Here is a 21,283-nt window from a genome sequence, read left to right on the forward strand (position 1 = left end):
CATGGTCAGTCCACCAAAGTGACAAGGAGTTCACCACGTAGACGCGGAGCATATCTCTGACCAAGAGGAGTTGGGTGACAATCACGCAGTGTTCCTCATCTCAACGCTCAACATCTCCTGATGGCACCTCCAACCGTGCTGCAGAATCCTCATGGAATGCAATCCTATGACTCTGCTAATTGACATTGATGCTTCCGAAAATGGCACGAGCAGAGCACAATACAGACAACTCAAGGCGTCCCTTCGATGAGTCCCACCAATGTGAAAATCTTCACTTATGGCATCCCTCTGGATGGGGTGGCCAAAATGACATTTAAATGTGACGACTTGGGGGTACAGAGAAAGTTATTCATCACCCCCGCTGACACCACCACATTTCTCAGCTGTGACAATGCCAAAGACTTGGCTCCAGTGCTGCTCACATTAGGCATGCATAAAGACGAGATCTAGAGCCTTCCTGAAGATTATGCAGATCTGTTCCAGCGGATAGGCTGCATGCAGTCTCAAGAGGTATGTTTACACCCTGACAAGATGGTCCAACCAGTGCACATCCCCTTCCATCTACGCCCGAAGGTAAAGAAAGAATTGCACAAGTTGGAGAAAGCAGTGGGTCCCACCCATGGGGTGTCACTCATCGTAGTGGCCAAAAAACCCAAAAGGCCAGACCAGGTATGCCTTTGTAGCGACATGCGTCTCTCCAACTGCTCTGTCAAATAAGAGAGGTACTGGACACCGTCACTGGATGACTTCCTTGCAGACATCCAGGGGGTAAAGCATTTCCTGAAGCTCAACCTTTTCAGAAATAAAGGGTACCTGGCAAAGATATATGGTCCTCCAGGTGAGTATAGCAATATAACAGAGTTTGACCAATAGATGAAAGATTACAATGTACTTTGATTTCTTATTTAATTCAAAATAATGATTTCAATTCATCACAAAATGATTAGATAACAAATTCCATATCCATAAAATGCGCTCATAAACTTTGTCCCATTATTCATACACTTTCATACTTCCATACTAACATACTCTCTATTTTGTTAAAAAAAAACAGGTGTCGTGACTAATGTCACTGTATCATATAATGTCATTAACATATTGTGCTTGCACATTTTCAGATTAACAGATGTGTCCCTCTGTATTCATTACAGGAGATATAACAGTCGACATATGTTTCAGTTGATCTTAAGCAGGGCATAACATCGCTTGCCCTTCTGTTCTTACAACCTTCATCAGGACTGAGGTCAACTACCCACTATGTGTTGCCTCGCAGATAGATGGGGTGAGCAGCGTGATCTCCACAACACAGCTCTTGGAGGGGAGTATAGATATATTGGGACATTTCCGTCTAACTCTGGCTTGGGATACGTGGGCTTAATCTTGGTCTTGTGTATTTTATTCCAACTGTTCAAGAGTGTCTCATTCGCAATAACCAATGGTCATCTCAAGGGTTTTCGAATTGGAGGTCACCATCTTGTTAGTGAATCACCTTATACTGATTTGAAAGAATCACTAGTATTTTACTTTTTACTTCCAAATGTTGCTAAGTGAGCTCGTAACAGGTTTACAGCATCCCTTCAATTATAGGCTTCCTAATTCCTCGCTCGGATGTATGTTATAATCTCAAGCACGATCGCGGCAGAGTGAACTTCTGCAAATCCAAGTACATTGTCATCTTTCATCTCTTGGTCCAACTCTGTTATGCTGCTGAAGCTCGAACTGACAGCAGGGTACGACTGTATCCCACTGCACAAAGACTCCAGGTACAACATGTTTTCTTCTCACACAGGAATATACCACTACAAGAGACTCAGCTTTGGGTTCTCCTCAGCATCTGAGGGGTTTCAAAACACTATCCAATGGGTCATCATAGAGATCCAAGTTTTCCTAAATGTGAGTGACTACATCCTGATCTTTTTGTAGACACTGTCAGAACACTACCATTGACTAAAGGCTGTTTGCATGAGAGACCATGGACTGACCCAGAACAAAAAGAAATGTGAGGCCCATAAAGACCGTCTGGAATTCTTCGGTTTTGACCTGAAAAAAGTGACAGACATTAAATTTGCACCAGCCCTAAAGATTCAGTCTGAGGAGTGCAGTTTCCTGGGGATGGTGAACATACGCTGACAGAGTCACCGCCCGACCTTGCCACCCTCACAGAATCTCTCAGAAAGGTAACAAGAGCATCGGGACAATCAGAATGAGGTGAGCCGCAAATGAAGGCATTAGAAGACACAAAAAAAGTACTGGCAGAGGATACAAAAATTGCATATTTTGACCCTGGGCTAGACACTGAACTGATCAGAGATGCCAACTCCCATGGGTTGGGTGCTGCCTTAATGCAACGCTCCACGTAAGGCACCATTCTTCCGGTCGCCCTTGCAAGTCGTGTACTGACCCCACCAGAAAGAAGATACTCACAAATTGAAAAAGAGACTATAGCAGTGGTCTGGGGATGCAGAAACTTCTACCTTTAGCTATACGGCAGGCCCGGAAAGCCTGCATGGACCACATGCCACTGATTCCCATTCTCAAAGGATCCTCTTTAAGCCCGCCTCCATGCATAATAGCTGCAAGAATTCAACATGAAAATTGAGTTTCATTAAGGAACCGGGAACCCACCTGGCTCTCTGTTACAGCACTCCTGCAAAGCCACATTGCAAGAAAGACAGAGAAGCAATCCATCTTAAAGAACATGTACACATAGTCACGGGAAACAACATAACCAAGGCCTTGTCCTTGGATGAAATCAAGGTTGCTACTGACCACGATGAATGCCTCATCGCCATCAAACAAGCCCTGGCCACTTCAAAATGGAACAGGTTTTTGAAAGCACAATCACACTGCACGGAATCGACCCAACACCACCTGAAGAGTGTCTTCCTTCGTAAAAACACACTCTCCATGTCAGATGAGGCTCTGCTCCTAGAGACTCCTGGATCATCATCCCCACCTCGCTGACTACCAGAGTGGTTCTTCTGGTTGCGAGAAAATGTTTGATTTCCCAGGCTGGAACCTGCGTTTGAAACTATCATTGCAGGGTGCGTACCTTGCCAAGCGACAGGTGCGTGGCTCACTAGCAATCCATGCCCAGAGGTGGTGCCACATTGGAACGCATCAGAACCAATTTTAGATCCTTATCAGATGGAAGACACACTCTGGAGATCACTGTATTCTCTCATTACCCAGAGGTCGAAATTGTGTGAACATCAGCCGCCTCAGCCATACCCAAATTCAAGACAATTACAATGCATGGCCTGCCGATGTCAATCAAATCCCATGATGGACCCCCTTTTTAGGGAAGTAAGGTGAAAGCTTTTCTAGACCACTTGGATATAAAACACACTGCATGCTGGTCACAAGTGAATGTCAACGCGGAGTGCTTTGTGCGCACACTGAATACAACGCTTCACATCACCACTGAGATTGGAGAAGACCAGGAAAGGGGCATCTTGTGTTTCCTGAGGGAATATTGCAAGACGCCCCACAAATCTACAGCCATTGCCCCCATCCCCTGATGCAGGGTACTCTGTGCACCACCATACTGACTTCAAACAATTGGGCCCCCATTGAATTTGACGTGCAGCACATTGAGAAGCAACACAAAGAGAAAAATGAGGAAGACAGCTTGCACAGGCGGGCCAAGGACCCATGTAAGAACATAGGGGTCTCTGTTCTACTAAAGAGGGCTAGGCTGCAAGGGAAGTTTCACCTCCCATTTGACCTGCAATCAATGGTGGTGAGAGCAAAAGAAGGCACCATGATCACGGCCCCCAGAGATTCCAAGTCCGAAACTCCTCGCATTCCAAGTCTTTAGCGAGTCGAGGAAACACCACCAGCAACACAAGAGAAAGCACTTCTGAGCATGGAGTTCCCCATGCAGCCAAACCACGAGAAGTAGTCGGGAAGGAGACACGTTCTTTGACCACCTGGAAAATAGTCCTCGCACCAAGGAACAAAAGCCCCTGGTGTGAAGAATAGCAGCTGAGTGAATGCAATTACCCGCCACGGAGAGATGCTGGCCTCGCAGGAAGGTTCAAGGACTATGTCATGGGGGTTCTGTGTAATAATGTTCCCGGAAAAATATCTCCTGACAAAAAAATCGTTGTTTTTTGCGGAGACATTATTACATTAAACATGCGCGGGACACCCCCGCAGCCCCTGAATATTTTTTTCTTTTTACAAGGGGAGCAGTGGACATCCCCGCCACCCATCTGCATACATAATGTCCCCATATATAATGTCGCCCCTGGCTTTTCCCGGTGACATTATATATGGGGACATTATTACCTGATACCATCATGGGGTAGGGCACTTCACATGCACAACTGCCTAAAAATTGGTAAAGGGGAGAAGGGATGTGAGGATGTGCCAGTAGAGCTGGGCAAACCGGGCGGTGCTCGGACCGGCCCGAGACTCACCTAGGCCTCTGGCTTGACCCCCTCTTGGGCCAGTGCTGCCGAAAAGCAGGGGCCAGCCACGAGCCCCACCGGTTGCTCGCCCACTGCTTCCATTAAAATAAAATAAAAAATACGCACTCGTGTCTGCCTCTATTGCGGCCGGCCTGCCCGCCTATAGAGCAGAGCAGCACCGCCTCAGGGGGTGCAGCTGCACAAGGTCCACTTGCCTCCAGCAGCTCAGTTTCACTTATTTAAGTTCACATGACCATGAGATGGAGGCAAGGTCTGGCCCAGCACCTTTTAAAGAGTCCCGCCGGGCGTAGCGCTTAAACACAACAGCAGCACGAGGCTGAGTTCTGTTCTTCGGCTGAACAACAGAACTGAGCCTCCTGCTGCTCTTTAAAGTGTGTCTAAGACGAGGCTCCTTATGGCCCTTTGTCAAAACTATTAGATCCCCACTGGAGTTATGTGTGTGGATTGATACATGTGTGTCTTTCGCAGTGGTGGAACTCTCTTTCTGTACCATTGAATCATATTAGCTGTATGATCCTTCATGCATATGTTGGCCTGTATAGAGAGCATTGGCTCTAGACTAGGCGGGTGTGCCCTCGCCCGATTACACTTCCCTACTAGCCAAGAACGTTCCAATGTACATGACACTTTATTTGCACTATATCCACTTTAGTCGTGAAATGCACAATTGCACTTTCCACATTGAATAAACATTCTCAGAAAATCATCTGTATAATATATGTTGATAGGTGAATCCTTGTGCTTTTACTTGTTTTTGTGTCAAACTGATTTGTATGTATTTGTTATTCTGTATTCAGCCCTTGGAATAGGTGCTGAAGGGAGATGGTTATGAGAAAGCGTGGAATCGTACCAAAATGTCGCCCTGACAATTACGACGGCTGAAAATGCCAACTTCTTTTTTTTTTAGGACCCCCCCTTACACCACATATATATGTGGGGGGGGGTGTAGAATATAATATTAGTATGGGAGGGGGCTGCACAGGGTGTAAAGGGGTTTGAAAAAAAAGTCTGCATTTTCGGCCGTCGCAATAATCACATAGATCCGAAAGCATATTGTGCAGCCATTTCCCGGGCTCGGCCCGTGGTGGGCTCCTAGAGCCAGGCCTGACTCCCAGGCTCGGCCGAGGCTCAGCCCTACCTATGAAGTCTCTGGCTCCCTCACCTATGTGCCAAGAGCGGTGTGCAACCTACCTGCGCACATAGACGTGCGCACACACGCATGCACACAATGACATCAGAGAGCATCACTGTGACTAATAAAAGGCGTAGGCTGACAGCACAATCGCTACAGTCGTAATCCTGTGTGTGTGCCCCCTATCGCCCGCTCACAGGCTCTACCTCATCATGAGCCAGCTGATTATGCCCTGCTTTCACCCATTTTCTCTCGAGCCAGGCATCATCCAGCAAGAGACAGCCTCATGTGATGCCAGTGAACTTCAGGCATCTAAGGGTCCTAGTGACAGGGCACACCTCAAGTGAGTACTCCAGGTAGGATCCAACATTACTGTAATTGGATAGTGCCAGTGCATTTTCTGTTGGCGATTATCACCTAGTCCCCTTAAGTCTGCTTGGTTGCTTGCTGTGATCATCATGACACTTTGACTATTGCTCAATTCATTTGTTGAGGAACATTTTTGACTGCCATTGTACTTGTTTATGTTTTTCAAATTGCGTCCCCTGTGTTTAGGAAGCAGGGCTGACTGGAATCACCTGTGAGCACCACAATAAGGAAACTGAGAATGTTTTGCTCTCCTCAGCGGCGTGGTTGAGAGTGTGCTTTCCTCTTTTCTCTTTCACGTACAAGGTATGGATTTCTCCTCCCACTCTTTCCTGCCCGATAATGCAGCTCTACCAAACCGGATTCTTTTTTACACACTGTGCACAGAAACCCTGTCGGATTATGGAAACAATTCAAACAGCACATTGAAAAGCACAGGTGTTGATCCATAGGGTACCTACTGTTTTCCATCCCATCCATTTCCTAGCAGTATCATGTTGGGATACATGGTAGCAGAGGCTTTCTTACCTGCTCCTCCCAACCCTCGGTCACGTGATCTCTTTTTCCTCTCTCGCGTTCTCAACCTTTCTCTTTCTCTTGCTCTCGTCTCCCCTCTTTCTCTGTCATTCTTTCCTTTTTTCTCCCACTCAGTCCCTCACTCTCTATCGCTTCCTATTTCTATCTCTGTCTGTATCTTTAGTGTTTTCTCTCTCTCTTTCTCTCGTACTTGCACTCATTCACTTTTATTTGTCTCTTTCCCACGCGGTCGCACTTGCTCTCTTTCTGAGACTTTCTTTATCACTCTTTCGAACCCCCCGCCAAGCAGGTAACCAGTATAAAGGTTTAGTAATTGACCAAACCATGTTAGAAGATTACTTGTTATCAGGAACGTAAATTTCACAAAAATGCCAGGAGTAGTGGAAGTAATATCACATGACCCTTGACCTCTGATGACATCACAGGAAGTGATACCATGTGGCCCCACCCTGAAGTGACATCACGGGAAGCAATGAAACATGACCCTTCACCCCTTTAATGAGTCTAGCAATTATTGTATAGAATTCCAGAAAGACAAATTATTTGTTATTCCTATTCTTCTTTATTTAGGGTTACCGCTCAAAGTGTTACACTTGTGGAACCCCCTGTTTTTTAAGGGGCAAGGGGCCTCAACAAAAACCAGCCAGCCATTTCAGAAACAAAGAACCACATGGCACTGGCCACCGCCCAGATGCTTCAATTTAAAAAAAAACTTTTCAGATTATTTATTTTTAGTGGTAGCAAGGGAGACCTTAGGGGTCGCAGGTGTGACCCCTGGCGACCCCCAAATGATGTCCCTGCTTGTTATTCTGCCGTTTACCTACGACCGAAAGGGGGATTTTTCAAATGGGTACTTTCTACATACATTACATTTTTGCATCATTAAATAATCCTTGAAAACAGTTGTTGTCCTTGCTTTGCCTGTTGCAGAATAGCAGAAGTATTCTTATTCGCTGTTCTGGTTGTATGCATCACATTTCTAGCATCAATACAGAATTTGATAGGAAACATTGTCAAAAGGGGCACTGAAGGTAGGTCCAGTGCATACAGCACAGAGCCTCTGGGATGAAATCCACACGTGTGGTGTCCACCCAGGTTTGGGGCAGACATCTGTGAAATGGTGAAAGATACCTGCCACGTTTATGGTCACTTTCCTGGATGCCACGCCTGGATTCTTCTTGACTTTGCAATAGTAGGTCCCAGAATCCTTCACTTCCAGGTATGTGATGGTGATGGAAGCATCTGCTTGGCCAGGGTTAACAGCTGTGAACCTGAGCCTCTGCATCAGCTCTTGGGGACCTTTCTGGATGATTTCGTTGTCCATGTAGATCAAGATCTGATTGAAAGAATGGAAAAAAGTTTGAAGGTTAATGTGCAAAACATGAACTAGGATCTCATGGCACAGAACTGCACTACTTTCCTTTCCATTGAACATTTGGCTGTCCAAGCTGAAGATCTGCAGTAAAAGCATATTTCCATTTCTGAATATAGCACAATAGTTTAGATGGAAACTCATTTTGGCAACTGAACAATTGGTGGGGAATGACAAGCCTAACCTTAGAGAAACTAGCATGCGTAAATAAAGCTCATTTTGAGAGTTCGATCGATGCACAACACAAACCTGGAAAGGCCATCCAATAGGCATCATTGACACTGAGTGGAAGCTGCACTGGAATGACCTTGTTGCAGATAACCTTGATCACAAATGTCCCTTCTATATGCACCACTAGCTCAGTGTGGAGTTACCACTGTGTGTCAGAGGAATGGATGAGGGCACATTATGCATTAAGACACTCCATTCCCTAATGCACGATAGGACACATCTAAGCACCTCTATACTGCGACCATGCCTTACAGGAACTTGGTCATCACAGTGGTACACTAGCAGACCTTTTCTAAGAGCTACCTGGCCTTAGCAATGGAAGAAGTGTGATGATATACAAGTGCCAGTGACATAATATATGACATAACATAACATGACGGAACATGAAGTGACAAGACCCAATAGAAAATAACAGAAAACGCTGATCAGGAATGGTTAATAGTGTAAATATATTTAAAAAGTCTAGAACGGTTCCCACAAACTGTTACACCTACAGTTTGAGAAACGGGAGATTTCCCAATTGAAGTATTGTGATTTTTCCAAAGGTCGAAATTACTGTGAACTAGCGCTAATTGATTTCAACTACAATTGGTTTGAATGGTAAGCAGTTCCATTATGTTTTGCATAGAGCTGCAACCAAAGACGCACATCAGAGGCACTGTCAAACTAACCGATGTACTAATCAATTCCCCGCCTCCTGCTCCTCCAACATAACAAACGCCACTATACACAACTAGGAGCTAGCAACACTGCACATAAACACACCAAGAACTAATCTAATCCTCGTACCCAACATACTCCTCTGAGACCCTGGAAGTAACCTAGGAGGAACACACCCTTGCACATAGTCCATAAAGCCACCGATAGTACGCATAGGAAAACAAACACTACACAATAAAACACCTAACAGTTTTCCCAGACTCTGGATCCTTATGGATACAGCTAACCAGGGCACGCGACTACAACCCAACTTCAACCTCATACGACCCACACACCCAAATCAAACACCAGCACACATCCGAGGCACTGAGTCCTACCCATACAGTTACAACAGGAGGGGTCTCTCAACTCGAATCAAATCGAACCAACTCCCACACGCAAAACAACACACACAGACGCCAGTTCCTCCTGGTTCTGAACCTATGCTAGCATCCTGTCCCCACTAACATATCCCTCCCACTTCTCTTGCCGAGCCACATGAGCACCTGAAGACTGCCCTCGGGTGGTAGCGGTGCATGGTATAAATCAAAATAACATAACATTTGTAGAATGATTTTATCTTTTCAGACAAGTATCTGATAGTCTCTCAGAAGGTAACTATTTTTCTTGAGCTACAGTTGAGCTGGGAGGTACTAAACATACCCGCAAGTTCCCATCAACAGCTCTATCTTGATGGTGTTACACGATCAAGGCATGGGCTGGAGCTCATAGAAGAAAACGTGGTGACAACATCAAGGTCACCTCCAGCAGATGCAGTAAAGGAAGTGAATACAGGAAGTGACAACACCAAGGAGAAAGGAGGCTCACGAACTAATGCATCCATTGGCTCCACTTCTTTCTTGCAGCAGGCCCTGTGCTAATGGGGCCCTACAGCTGCTACAACAACAGGCAGTGAGGTGGGAAGGTTCCATTGGACCCTTGTGTCCATCCCTGCCTGGGAGCAATGCATGTATTACCTGGCCCGGCACTCGCCTGCTTCAGTTTATGACAATTTCTCCATGATCCGCTCAAACTCACAAAATGGCTCCCCTAGCCACACACAAGCTCACGTTTGAATTCAATCAAAGGCTACCGCTTGTGAATGTAGCATGCAGACGTCTGCATACTGGTAAAGTAAACACCCCCGAGACTTACCACTACACATTCCCCGTCTAGCCCCCTGCCATGATCTAAACACGGGTTCCAGTAGAAACCATGATGACCCAGACAGTACATCGCCACATACCCCGCAATCCACGGGCCAAGCAAACACAAGTGCAACTGAAATTACATGCAGACTGGCCACTTTCAGGATGGGAAGTCAAATCCCACATATCACACTCCCTATTGAAGAGGAGGCGCTAGGTGCTCCAGCCGTAGTGGGGGCATGTGGGCCCCATGTGCTGGAAGACTACTCAGCACAGCTTGTGCTATTGTTGCCACACTCACGTGGCACTTGTGGTGGGAGAAATGTACAGACATCCAGGCAGGCAGGAGCTACATTTCAGTGCTCTTCCCTTGAAGTGAGTAAACGCTGCAGGTGCGAACAATATGCCTGGACAATCAAGGCGATCTCGAGGCCGGAGGAGACCTGCTGCTCATGGTCTCTGCTGTGATGATCACTAGCGATGCCACGTTATCACAAGGCCAATTGGAGGTGTCATCAACCCAACATTCCACCCTAAGCCACTCAAATCATTCTGAAGAGCATGCAGTGCAGGTACATGCAGCAGTATTGCACCACAATAATTGTACACCCAGACTATCATAGAAAGTCGAACTTTCAATTCCATCCACTGGTGCAGGGGCCGAGGAGCAGATTCCATGTAGCAAAGATCAGGACAGAACAAGGCACAGCGCACTTGAACTGCAGGTTGAAATTGAAAGTTTCAGGCCTCTGTCTCCTCAACTCCGATGCACTGAGAAGTCGGACAAAAATGCACATGTTTGGGATGGCATGAATCGCAATGAGGATCAAGATAAAGAATATGACCCGGCAGAGTCTGCCCAGGATTGTTCATGGCTTCTGGAAAGCAGCGCCACCCACCAGTGACAAAGAGCAGAGGGGGACTGTAACCACGGACAGAGAGCCAGGAGAAGTACAAGCTCGCACCCTGCCCCTCCACCATCCCCCACCAATTGGGCCACATGTTGCTTTTTAAAGGACATTGTTCCAAGTACATTGGCTAAACAGCTTTAGATTTCAGAAGCATCTGATGAGGAGATCATGAAACAAAGCAGGCATGCAGAATATTTGAACCATTCCTTGCTCGGTATAATAACTGGGCTTCATTGAGGTCGTTCACTTGCAGAGCAACACATACCACACATGAATACACTCAGAATAGTTAAGCCCATAAGGGTTGGTCTTCCAGAAAAATGCACTCATCAGAATTCCTGTGTCCCAGAATATGGCAAACTCTTCAAGGTAGTATGCCAAGAGAACATTTCTGGGACAGAGTGGCCGATATTTGTATTATGCCGGTCAATGCTAAGGAATGCAGAGAGGCTACTGCACTGCATAATCCCCCTCCAGCACCTGCTATGAGCACTGTATCTGCACATCACTGAATATGCCACTGAAGGCCTGCTCTTACTTTAATGAACACACAGAGCGCAGAACGCTTACCCATCACAGTTGCAGTGCCACGGGGGACCTGACCACGATTCATTGTGCCACAGAAGGTCTGCTCGTGAGTTGCTGTGCACAGAATAATTGCCCATCTGTTACTGCAGGAATAAACAACAGGGCAAATTGTGGCCTCTTTAGGCCAAAGGAAAACTTATTGTCATCCCTAACCGTAGGGGTATAGTGGTACACAAAGGACGGTTATGTGAGGAAACAAGTATCGAATGGGTGGGGTTGTCCTCAATAAATAATCAAGTTTCGGAAGTCCAAGGAGGACGCTAGATCGGTGAATGTTCTGCCAAGTGGCAACCACCCATCAGGTCATAAGTTGCTTAGAGAGGGAAAAAATCTCTCGTGTTGACTCAAGCGCCTTATAGCTGACGTGAATGGTGTAAGGGCATTGGGATTTACATATGCTTCCTTTTTAACCCAAATGTCTCGAAATCCTTTTCATGTGGGTGGTTGTCTCAGTTAAAACATTTTCTAAAAAAAGGGTGATATGAGTAATCACAATGATAGTTTGTTTTGAAAAAACAAAGTAACTTTTTCCGCACTGGAAGTGCTAGAAACCCATCTGATGCTGGGTTATGGTCTTTAGTGTCTTAATATACCCTCCTTGTTTTGGAGATATCATGAGATGTTGTGGAGGGGCCACAACAGGTCAGGTCGACCGGTTTCGATGGTTATATACAATTGAGAACCATCTTCTTCAGGACGATGGATTTCTTCATGTAGTGGCGCAGTCACTTTCTATCCTCGTAGGTAGGACAGCATGCACAGCCTGAGCAGGCTACACAGAATCCTGTATTAGGAGACATGATGAAACACTGCAAAAGAGGACATGAGTAACCTCTGATTGCAATGTTCCCAACAAAAAAAACAATTAACCCTCCTTCACTGGCGCTGAGGTGTAAGTATTAGGGTTGAAGTGGGAGAGAGACTAATCTTAAAAGTGTAAATCTTAAACTTTCAGTTAACTCCAAAAATCCCTAGGTCTCTACTGGAAGGTACATTTCTGGAAGAGCCTCAAATGCATCTCATATATATCTTTGCTGTATCTTCAGTTGCAGGTATGTACACCAGGCAAGCAGACACTAGTAGGTACCGTGCCCCAGCCTTTCTCCATCATCCAGTTCGTTTGCCACTTTCCTAAAAGGCTCACTCCCTCACTCACTCACTCACTCACTCACTCACTCACTCACTAACTCACACAGGTCATTTACATCATCCCCCAACATTCCACATGTCTTCATGCATCCTCCAGTCTGGCCTATCATCACTCATGTCCCCAGCATGACATAACACAACAACGCCCAGTACATCTCCTCCAGAACTTGTTCAAAAGTGGACTCAGATGCCATGTTTGCTGTCATATGGCCTAAAATCATTATCGGATGCTTTAAATCACAGAAGGAAGAGCCCTTGGAAGACATACCAGCCAATCAGGTATTCAGGAACATATATATTATTAGAAAACAAAAGCCCACATTGCATTCTGTTTGTTGGAACCTCTCCCTCAAACCGCCACCTTCTTTTCAGCCTAGTGCCCCACACTCTCCTGACCAGTAATTCCATACACCTTATCCCCACACGCTGCGTTTATACCCGCTGCCCCTCACGTACATGTTATCTCACTGCCACCAACTGCACCGTCAGCATGCCCCCCCCCCCTGTCTCCTGGCCGCCAGCATGGAATTACTAAAGGGATTCAGCCTGGAGCTCCCGTCACTATTCCTGGCAGCTATCTTTTTAGTCTTTTTTTAAATGAAGTTCGGCATGCACAGACATTACCACCTTTTCCCCCATGGTATTAATAACATTAATGGCAGTGCATGAGGGTTGTGCTGGCTGATAATAACCATTAGTTCTTGGTTAAGACCCTTGTTTACCAGCTAGCGGGCCATTACTGCCAAGCAAAGCCCCCTAGTTGTGCAATTTATGCCACATTCTATGTTGTAGCTCTGAGATGGAATCCTGCAGCTTTGGAAGAGGCTGGTGGGCAACTTTCTATTGACCCCCCACCAATCCTATCGTTCCATTCCAAGACCCCCACCAATCCTATCGCTCCATTCCAAGACCCCCACCAATCGGGGCATGCCTACATAACACATAATGCGTTAATCACCGTAGTGGCTATAGTTGGTTCTGAGTATCTGTCCCTCCCTCTTTCATTGTATCCCCCACCACCCCCAGTCCCAAGTACGAGTGAACACCCACTTTCACAGTCATGGCAATACTCACCACTGTGTCCAGACCCCTGGGATCGGGGTTCATGAGCACCCACTCAATGTCCAGGTTGCCAGTTTCTGAGGGGTCAAGAGTGTACGTGCATGGCACCACTAGCGTATCCCCCTTGGACTTAAACATGGTCTCTGTGCTTTGCTCCTTGATGGTCACAGCCGAAACAAGCACTGGAAGGGAAATGAAGAGCAACAGACATCATTTGGAAACGTCTTGACATTATACATAAAAACAATACATGCGTGGATGAGTTATGAAATGTAAACATGAGAAAATCAACCACATTTTCCAATGCAAAATAAATAAATCCTTCCTCGTTGCATCACTACTCCCCTCTGTCTCTGTTCCAATACGAAGAATTGACAAAGAGCTTCATCCGGATCAACGTAAGGGTGATATCTAGCCCAAAAGTGATGAAATGTCAATTTCCAGTTGAAAAACTAAGTGACTATCAAACACTAGAACATAATCCTGCTGTTTGGATCAGGAAAGATTTAAGTGATGTCTTGTCATAATCCTAGCCATGCTTCCTTAGTCCAAGATTCCAAACACGGCACAGCTCCTGTAACCCAATCCTCATGACCATGCAGTGTTCCCAATAAGGTTGTCGAGGTCTTGATTGCTTTCCTAAAAGCTAAATGATTAGATAGCTTCTTTATAGGTGGTGGCAACTCATTCCATAAAGTAGCGGCTGCTACGGAAAAAGCCCAACCTCCTATCCGTGCTCGTCGATAAGGAGGCACGATAAGCAGGTCAGCAGTCACGGAACGCAACTGGCGGCTGAGGTAATAACGCACAAACTTGGCCTGGGGAAACTCTGTTCCGAGATTGTGTATAGCCCGGTGAACAATACATAAAGTCTTGAACCTGATACGTTGACTCACAGGTAACCAATGGAGAGATCGTAAAACCTGAGATATATGGGCTCCAGAGGGGGGGCCAGTAGCCACTCTTGAGGCCAAGTTTTGCAGACGCTGTAGTCTCTAAATAAGCCCCTTTGGTTGAGCCAAATACAAAGAGTTACAATAGTCCAACCGGAACAGTGTAAGTGCTTCTACCACCGGAGGACGAAGAGGCTCATAAATCAGAGGGAGCACTTTTTTCTGGACTTTCAGCTGAAAGTGTCCTATCCAGACCTTCGGTAATGTTAGCCTACACTCTGTGTCTTGTAGATATCAAAAGCTGTGATATCTTGCGGACTACCTGTTGAAACATTCTCATTCGTCATCCTCGGTTTGCCAGAATCAAATACAGAATATTCATCTGGTTCATCAACCAGACACAACATCAGAATCATATGAAACTATAAAAAGCCATTGGTCATGTTTTGTTATATACCAAATCATTGCCGTAGCGGTCTTAGAGGTTCTACGTTTGTCCGCACGATAGTGCATTGTGCCGCTGCTAGGGATGTCCCGAATTTAGTCTGTGCAAGGAGAAGGGCTCAGGTGCAGGATACAAAGATGGGAAAGAGGAAGTAGTTGCCATAGACACAGCAAGGGTAGGATGCAGCAGGGAAGAATGTTTTGTGATAGCATTGGTGTTGTAGGCCTGTTAGGTTGACCTTAGTTCTAATGTATATACAATGGTATGTCCTCAAATATTTGGGATTATTTTAATTAGAGGCAGATTTAAGAGATAATATATAATTAGTAAATAAGATAATGTTTGGATGCAGGAGGTGCTTGAGATGTTCTTGGGCAGACCCTTGAGGTTTGGTGGGTTATTTGCCTAAGCATACATTTTAGCTCTATCACAGGGTGAATTCCATTATAGTAACTATAGGACATCCAAGCCTGGGGCCGAGTGTGGACCAGTCAAGAATAGACTGTGTAAAAAGGTGCATGGTGAATAATGGGGCAGAAAGTGGCTAGCAAGCTCTGACTAACTGAATCATATATTGATGGCCTGGCACTTTTGTTGAAGTATTTGTTCTATATATATATATATATATATATATATATATATATATATATATATATATATATGCCCTGTTGAAACACACAAAATATGATTAATATTAAAAGCTAAAAGAAAGAAATAAGAGAAATTAGAGAAGCCAGATTTACCAGGCTGCTACACTGCACTATGTCCATCACCATGCCCCAGTTGCGCATCTGCTCAAGTTTGGAGACCAAGGGCCGCAGGGCTGGAAATTCACTCCCTCCGAAGTCAGGTCTTCAGCTGGGGCCTCAGTACCTTCAGCTCTCTCTTCCTAGATATCTTCCTTCTCGAGCTCTTCACTCATTCGCCTCCAAATCCCTCAGGGTCAGTTGCTTCTCCAAACAATGAGTTGGTGGTAGATCTCTTTCCTTGGCTGGGGCCTCCCTATGGAACAGCCTCCCTGCCTCCCTGAAACTTGAGGGGAACCATCTCCGGTTCCGGAAGCACCTCAAAACCTTTCTCTTTGCTTCTGCTTTTTCTCCTCCTCTCCCCTGCTGACTTCCTGGCTGAAACTGAAACTGCACTGGTTACCTGGCCACCCTCTGATCTCGGGCCCAGGTCCCCTACCCGCCAGTCACACACGTGCATTGCCATCCTGGCAACCCCCGCACTTGGGGACTGTTTACTGTATCCCTACAGTTCCACTACCAGCACTTGACACCTGATATCTGCACTTACCCTTTCACTTGCCACCAGCTAGCCATACTTCACTTATTATTATCCTCATCCCATGTACTGCACCCCCCCTTCCCATGCACTTGCAAGATCTTAATGACACCTGGCCTAGTAGTAGGAACGTTGTTTGTCTTCCCTCTGTTCCTCTCGCTCGTCGCCCCTTGAAACACTTTTGTATAGGCACATTATAAATGCCATATCACATCATATCATATCACCAAACCACTAAACAATCAGGGTGACCACTATGTCCCTTCTGGCAGCACCCTGTGAAATCTGCACCTGTATGCAGCACCTAGCCCAAATGCACTCGGATTTTTCTGAATACTGCAACCAGGCTACACCCCCTTTGATGCGCTCAAGGCATTATGTCTGTATTGTGGAGGAGCAGCTGCATATCTCTGCATGAAACCTGACCCCCTACCCCTCATATGTTGGAGACCTGAGACCGTGCTGTGTTTGACACTAGCAGTTGTGGCAATACCGCAACATGTGTTTGAGAGAAGATACCCATTAAGACAACCCAACCGAATGTATCCCCGAAGGGATGAAAATTTGAGGGAGGAACTTCCTGAAGGGATATGAGAAGGAGCAAAGAAAAGAAGCTTGTGACATCACAAGAGAAATATACAATGTCCCTACATACTAGCCGAAGAGGATGTATGGATCCTACAGAAACTAAGGATGAAGTAAAGAATCAAGAGAACCTTTCAAACATGCCACAGAAGATTACACGTGCACAAAGTGCTGCAGAGAATCAACCGTTCAATAACTGTACAGGTGCTGAAACGAAAGTAGACTGAGGCATCATAGAAGCTGGCTATACGTAGTTAATAGAATGCAGGCGAAGCCGCCATTATATAGAAGCTGGACATCAGTATCATGAATTTAGTAAGCCAGGACCCATGAAGAGGGAAGGGAAAATTGTGTTGCAGCAAGAATAAGCTGAATCGTGGAGCTGCATGGTGAGGTTGTCTGGCATGGAGTCAAGACTGAAGCAGCAAGGTCGGCTATTTATTTTATTTTATTTTTATTTTTTGCATTTATAAAGCACACAGACAGCCCACAAGTATCGAGGCGCTGTTACGGGAAGATGACGTAGTTACATGGAGCAAACATAACATATTATATTACAGACATTGCCTTGGAATTAAATAAAGCTTTGCATGACATGTTATGTACAATGGCTAAGCAGCCTGCAGGTTCATACAAATAACAATGTTTTGATCACTTTACAGAAGGCTAAGTGGGATGTTAGTTCTCTAATGTGAGGTGGCAGGGAGTTCCATTGAGTGGCAGCAATGAATGGGAAGCTGTATCCTCCAGCTCTAGCTCGTTTGACTTTGGGCACTGTGAGTAGGTTGGTGTATGGAGTTCTGGTTGGTCTGGTTGAGGATGATATGGTAATTATTTGTGTTAGGTATTGGGTGGCAGCGTGGTTAATGCATTTGTTCTGAAAAGGAGCGAAGGTGTGAAGAATGAATCATCACTTAAGGTGCAAAGAAAGAACACCAAGGGTGCCAAGTTTTATTAATTTAGAGCAAAATGGACCAGATCGTGGTCTCCTGTCACTGAAGTCAAGGATGAAAATAGAGTTCGGACTTGGAGTCCCAGAACACAATAGTGAGTGCCTGCACTCCCATGTATTCTGAAGACAAGGATACTTTTGCAAGGCCAAGTTCAAAGACAATCTTCATGGCGGAAGACTTGGGTGATGAGAGATGCTGGGCTAATTGGGTGGGGAGGTGGGGGTCATGCCTCATCCCCTTGCACATGGGTCTGGGCTTACGTGCTGCTAAATGAATCGAATGTTCCAGACATGGCACAAGCATGCCAACCAATTGTAGTGGTCCATATACTTAAGGACCTCAGTTTGAAAACCAATGAGAAGCTGTGTATCTAATTTCCTGAAGATTACATGCTCTAGAGGTAGTTAGATGTTGTCCACCTGACAGTGGGCAGCCAATCACAATCCTAGTTCCTATAGATAATATACTTAGACGTTCCCCTTGAGCCAATACCGACCTTTAGTAGTTTTTCCTTATTTGCCACATAGTTTGACGTCACCTCTGACGTATTTCTGATATATAACCTTTGTTTTGTGAAAGGATTACTGAGAGAAATCGAGCGTACGTCCGTTGGTGTATGCTGTAACTCCCCGTATTAAATAATGGTTAATAAAACAGTACCTTGCCTTCTTCCTGAGTTGTTTCGGTTATTTGGACTCAGAGTTATTCTGTGTGATCCCTTCCATTGCATGCACATTCCTAAAGGGTCCTAAACTCAGTATAATTTGTGGTCTCTTGAGGTGAGAAGTACCTGAACACAACCTTGCCACTAGCCAGTGTCATCAGAACCTCCTCTTCCATCATAATAGGCCATATATCTAGCTAGGAACTGGGGTTCCGAGTCACTCAAAAATCCAAATCATGCATTTGTGCTAATGATTCACATAGTAAACAAAAATATACCGATCCTCATAATATTGCAAGATGAAACTGTCACCATTCAGTCAGCAATCCCACCATGTGTAAATCAGAAGCAAGACCAGGAGTTAATTCCAAAATTATCTACAAACTCTCTGAGTGCACCAACCCTCCTAGGAGAATCCCTGCATATGTTTTGGGTCATAGATGAAGTAATGGAGAAAGGCATCAAACCTGGTGCACATGTCCAGTGATCCCCTTCATCCACCATCTGAATCCTGTGACATAGTTAGGGACTTCTCTAATCATTAATCTTTTCTCAAGTGCTCCGCAACCATAACTTGAATGGTGCACTCATCTGCACAAACATTGCAAACCTTACTCCGCTTGTTGAACCCCCCTCCCGGAGCACCCAGCAAACCCAGTATGAATAAAGACATGCAGCTACTGCTAATAGGAGCCCTTTTCCTCTGATGGTCACCCATCAGTGCTCTACCCCTTCCTCCTCCCCACTAGAACCAACACACAGCCAAGGCCAGACTCCTAGTCCAATCTCCCAATGTTGAAGATCATGGTATGTAGGTCAGCTGAGTTCAATCAAGATCATTTTACTACATCCTCTTCCATTTATCTGGTGCTCTCCTCGAGCTGGTCCTCCAATTACTCTCCAGCAAACAAAAATTAACATCTCTGGAGATCTTTATTTCCCTCACGCACTGCTGATCCTAGGACCAAGACCAAATCCAAGTACTCCAATCCTTCCCGCCTACTCAAACACCCTGTTCTAACTAAATTGTCAACTGGGCAAAGGTGAACCTCACAATGGCATAGCCAGGGTGAGCATACCCAGGCAGTGCAGGCATCAACATATTTACAATAGCAATGCTGGAGTATATTTGTGTCACAGATTAATAAACAAGATTCAAAATAGCCATTCTGGCATTTGTTATGGACATGCATTATGGAATGTCAGTGTTGGCATAGGCCGTGGGTGCAACAAAGGACGTGGCATTATGACAATAATTTACATTGGCAATGTTGGCATACATTGTGGGTGCAACATCAATGCGACTTAAAGGGGAAATTCTGGCAAATACTGTGTGAGTAGCATCATGAAAGTGATTTACATTGGCAATGCTGGCATATCTTTAGAGATAGCTTCATGAAAGTGATTTACAGTGGCAATGCTAGCATATATTGTGGGTACTGCATCATGAAAGTGATTAACAAAGGCAATGTTATCACACGTTGTGGACACAGCAGCATGAAAGTAATTTACAGTGGCAATGTTGGCTTATGTTGCAGACGCACATGTCAGGAAAATGCTTTAAACTACTCTGGCGTACTTCTGGTGACCCAGCACCTATTGAATATTTCCATGTGTTAACCCATAAAAGCAATTGTACATTGTATGTCTTTTTACCCATTGTTCTCAAAACATTGTGTGGGAACTACGTCACCCCAATATTTCAAAAATGCTCTCATGCAGAGAACCTCTAATAATCACCTACATAAATTTGCGCTCCCTCACTACTCTTTCACACATGCTTATCAGAGACATTTTTATGCACCTCCACTCAAAATATTCATCAGCCGCAAATTACCTTGAATAATTTACAATGCTGGTGCACTCTCATTCCCCGGCCCCCGGAATGGCATCAAAAGCAGACTACCCCACTGGGTCCCCATCAAGGGCACCTTCCCCCTATAACTGCTCACCCCCCACACTCATCCCCAGGTACCTCTAGGTTTCTCCAGCTAGAGAGCAGATCCTCTGCAATACATTCTCTTGAATAAAGTGTGAGGAAGGAGTTAGACCAGTAATTATAAGGGCTGAGCACTGCATGCAAAGGGAACGCGTAATCCACATCAAGTCCGTGTATGCTCCTATAATCTGAGGAATTACTAAAATCATTCATAATATTCAAAATGTACAATATATTAGTCCTTGTAGTAATTAACAACATGTTATGAGTGCAATTGTTTTGTGAAGTAATCAGTAATTGACCTTGATTGCTTAAGGACGTTTCCAACAAACTATTTGAATTATTGAAGACCCAAACTATTTTAATGCATGAAAACCAACATACTCTCTGTGATATTCTCAAAAATGTATTGATACACGTGAAAAAAATTACCATTATAATTTAGTAATCTTCCTTGAATACAAACACATAAATAAGATTTCTTTTCATGGTGCATTTACCAAGTGAGTGTTGGTTTTAGTGATATGTTTATCATCCATTTACAACTAAATGTTGCTGCCTATGTTTCATCCGTGCAACCATATGAAAACCACCAAAGTAAACAGCCAATACATGTTTTGAGCATGCAAGGCTCTTTTTCAAGGCTGTAAATTGAACAAATTTAAAATGTAAATATGCACGGAAGATTATTAAATTACAATAGTAATTTAAATGATATCACTAACAAAAACATTGTTAAAGGGACGTTATGGTTAAGTTGCACTAGCAAAAACCTATGAAATTCTATGCAACAACATTGTTACAGGGACGTTATGGTTACAGGTAAAACCGGAAACCCCTCGAAATTCGACAGTTATGGTAAGCTAAGCAACCATAACTCATGCCACCA

General features: G+C 44.9%; 1 protein-coding gene across 1 annotated transcript in view; it reads right to left on the reverse strand.

The window, feature by feature from the left end:
• The window catches only part of VSIG8 (V-set and immunoglobulin domain containing 8), a 178,447-nt gene that overhangs the window by 43,107 nt on the left and 114,057 nt on the right, over nt 1–21,283 (reverse strand). Inside the window, exons 2-3 of the mRNA XM_069604691.1 lie at nt 13,644–13,813; nt 7,603–7,807 (exon numbers count right to left, since the gene is read on the reverse strand). Of these exons, the coding sequence (XP_069460792.1) occupies nt 7,603–7,807; nt 13,644–13,813 (375 nt within the window). The remainder of the gene's footprint in view (nt 1–7,602; nt 7,808–13,643; nt 13,814–21,283) is intronic.

The sequence above is a fragment of the Ambystoma mexicanum genome, chromosome 1p (assembly GCF_040938575.1).
Source record: "Ambystoma mexicanum isolate Mex_15411 chromosome 1p, UKY_AmexF1_1, whole genome shotgun sequence".
Taxonomy (NCBI): Eukaryota; Metazoa; Chordata; class Amphibia; order Caudata; family Ambystomatidae; genus Ambystoma; species Ambystoma mexicanum.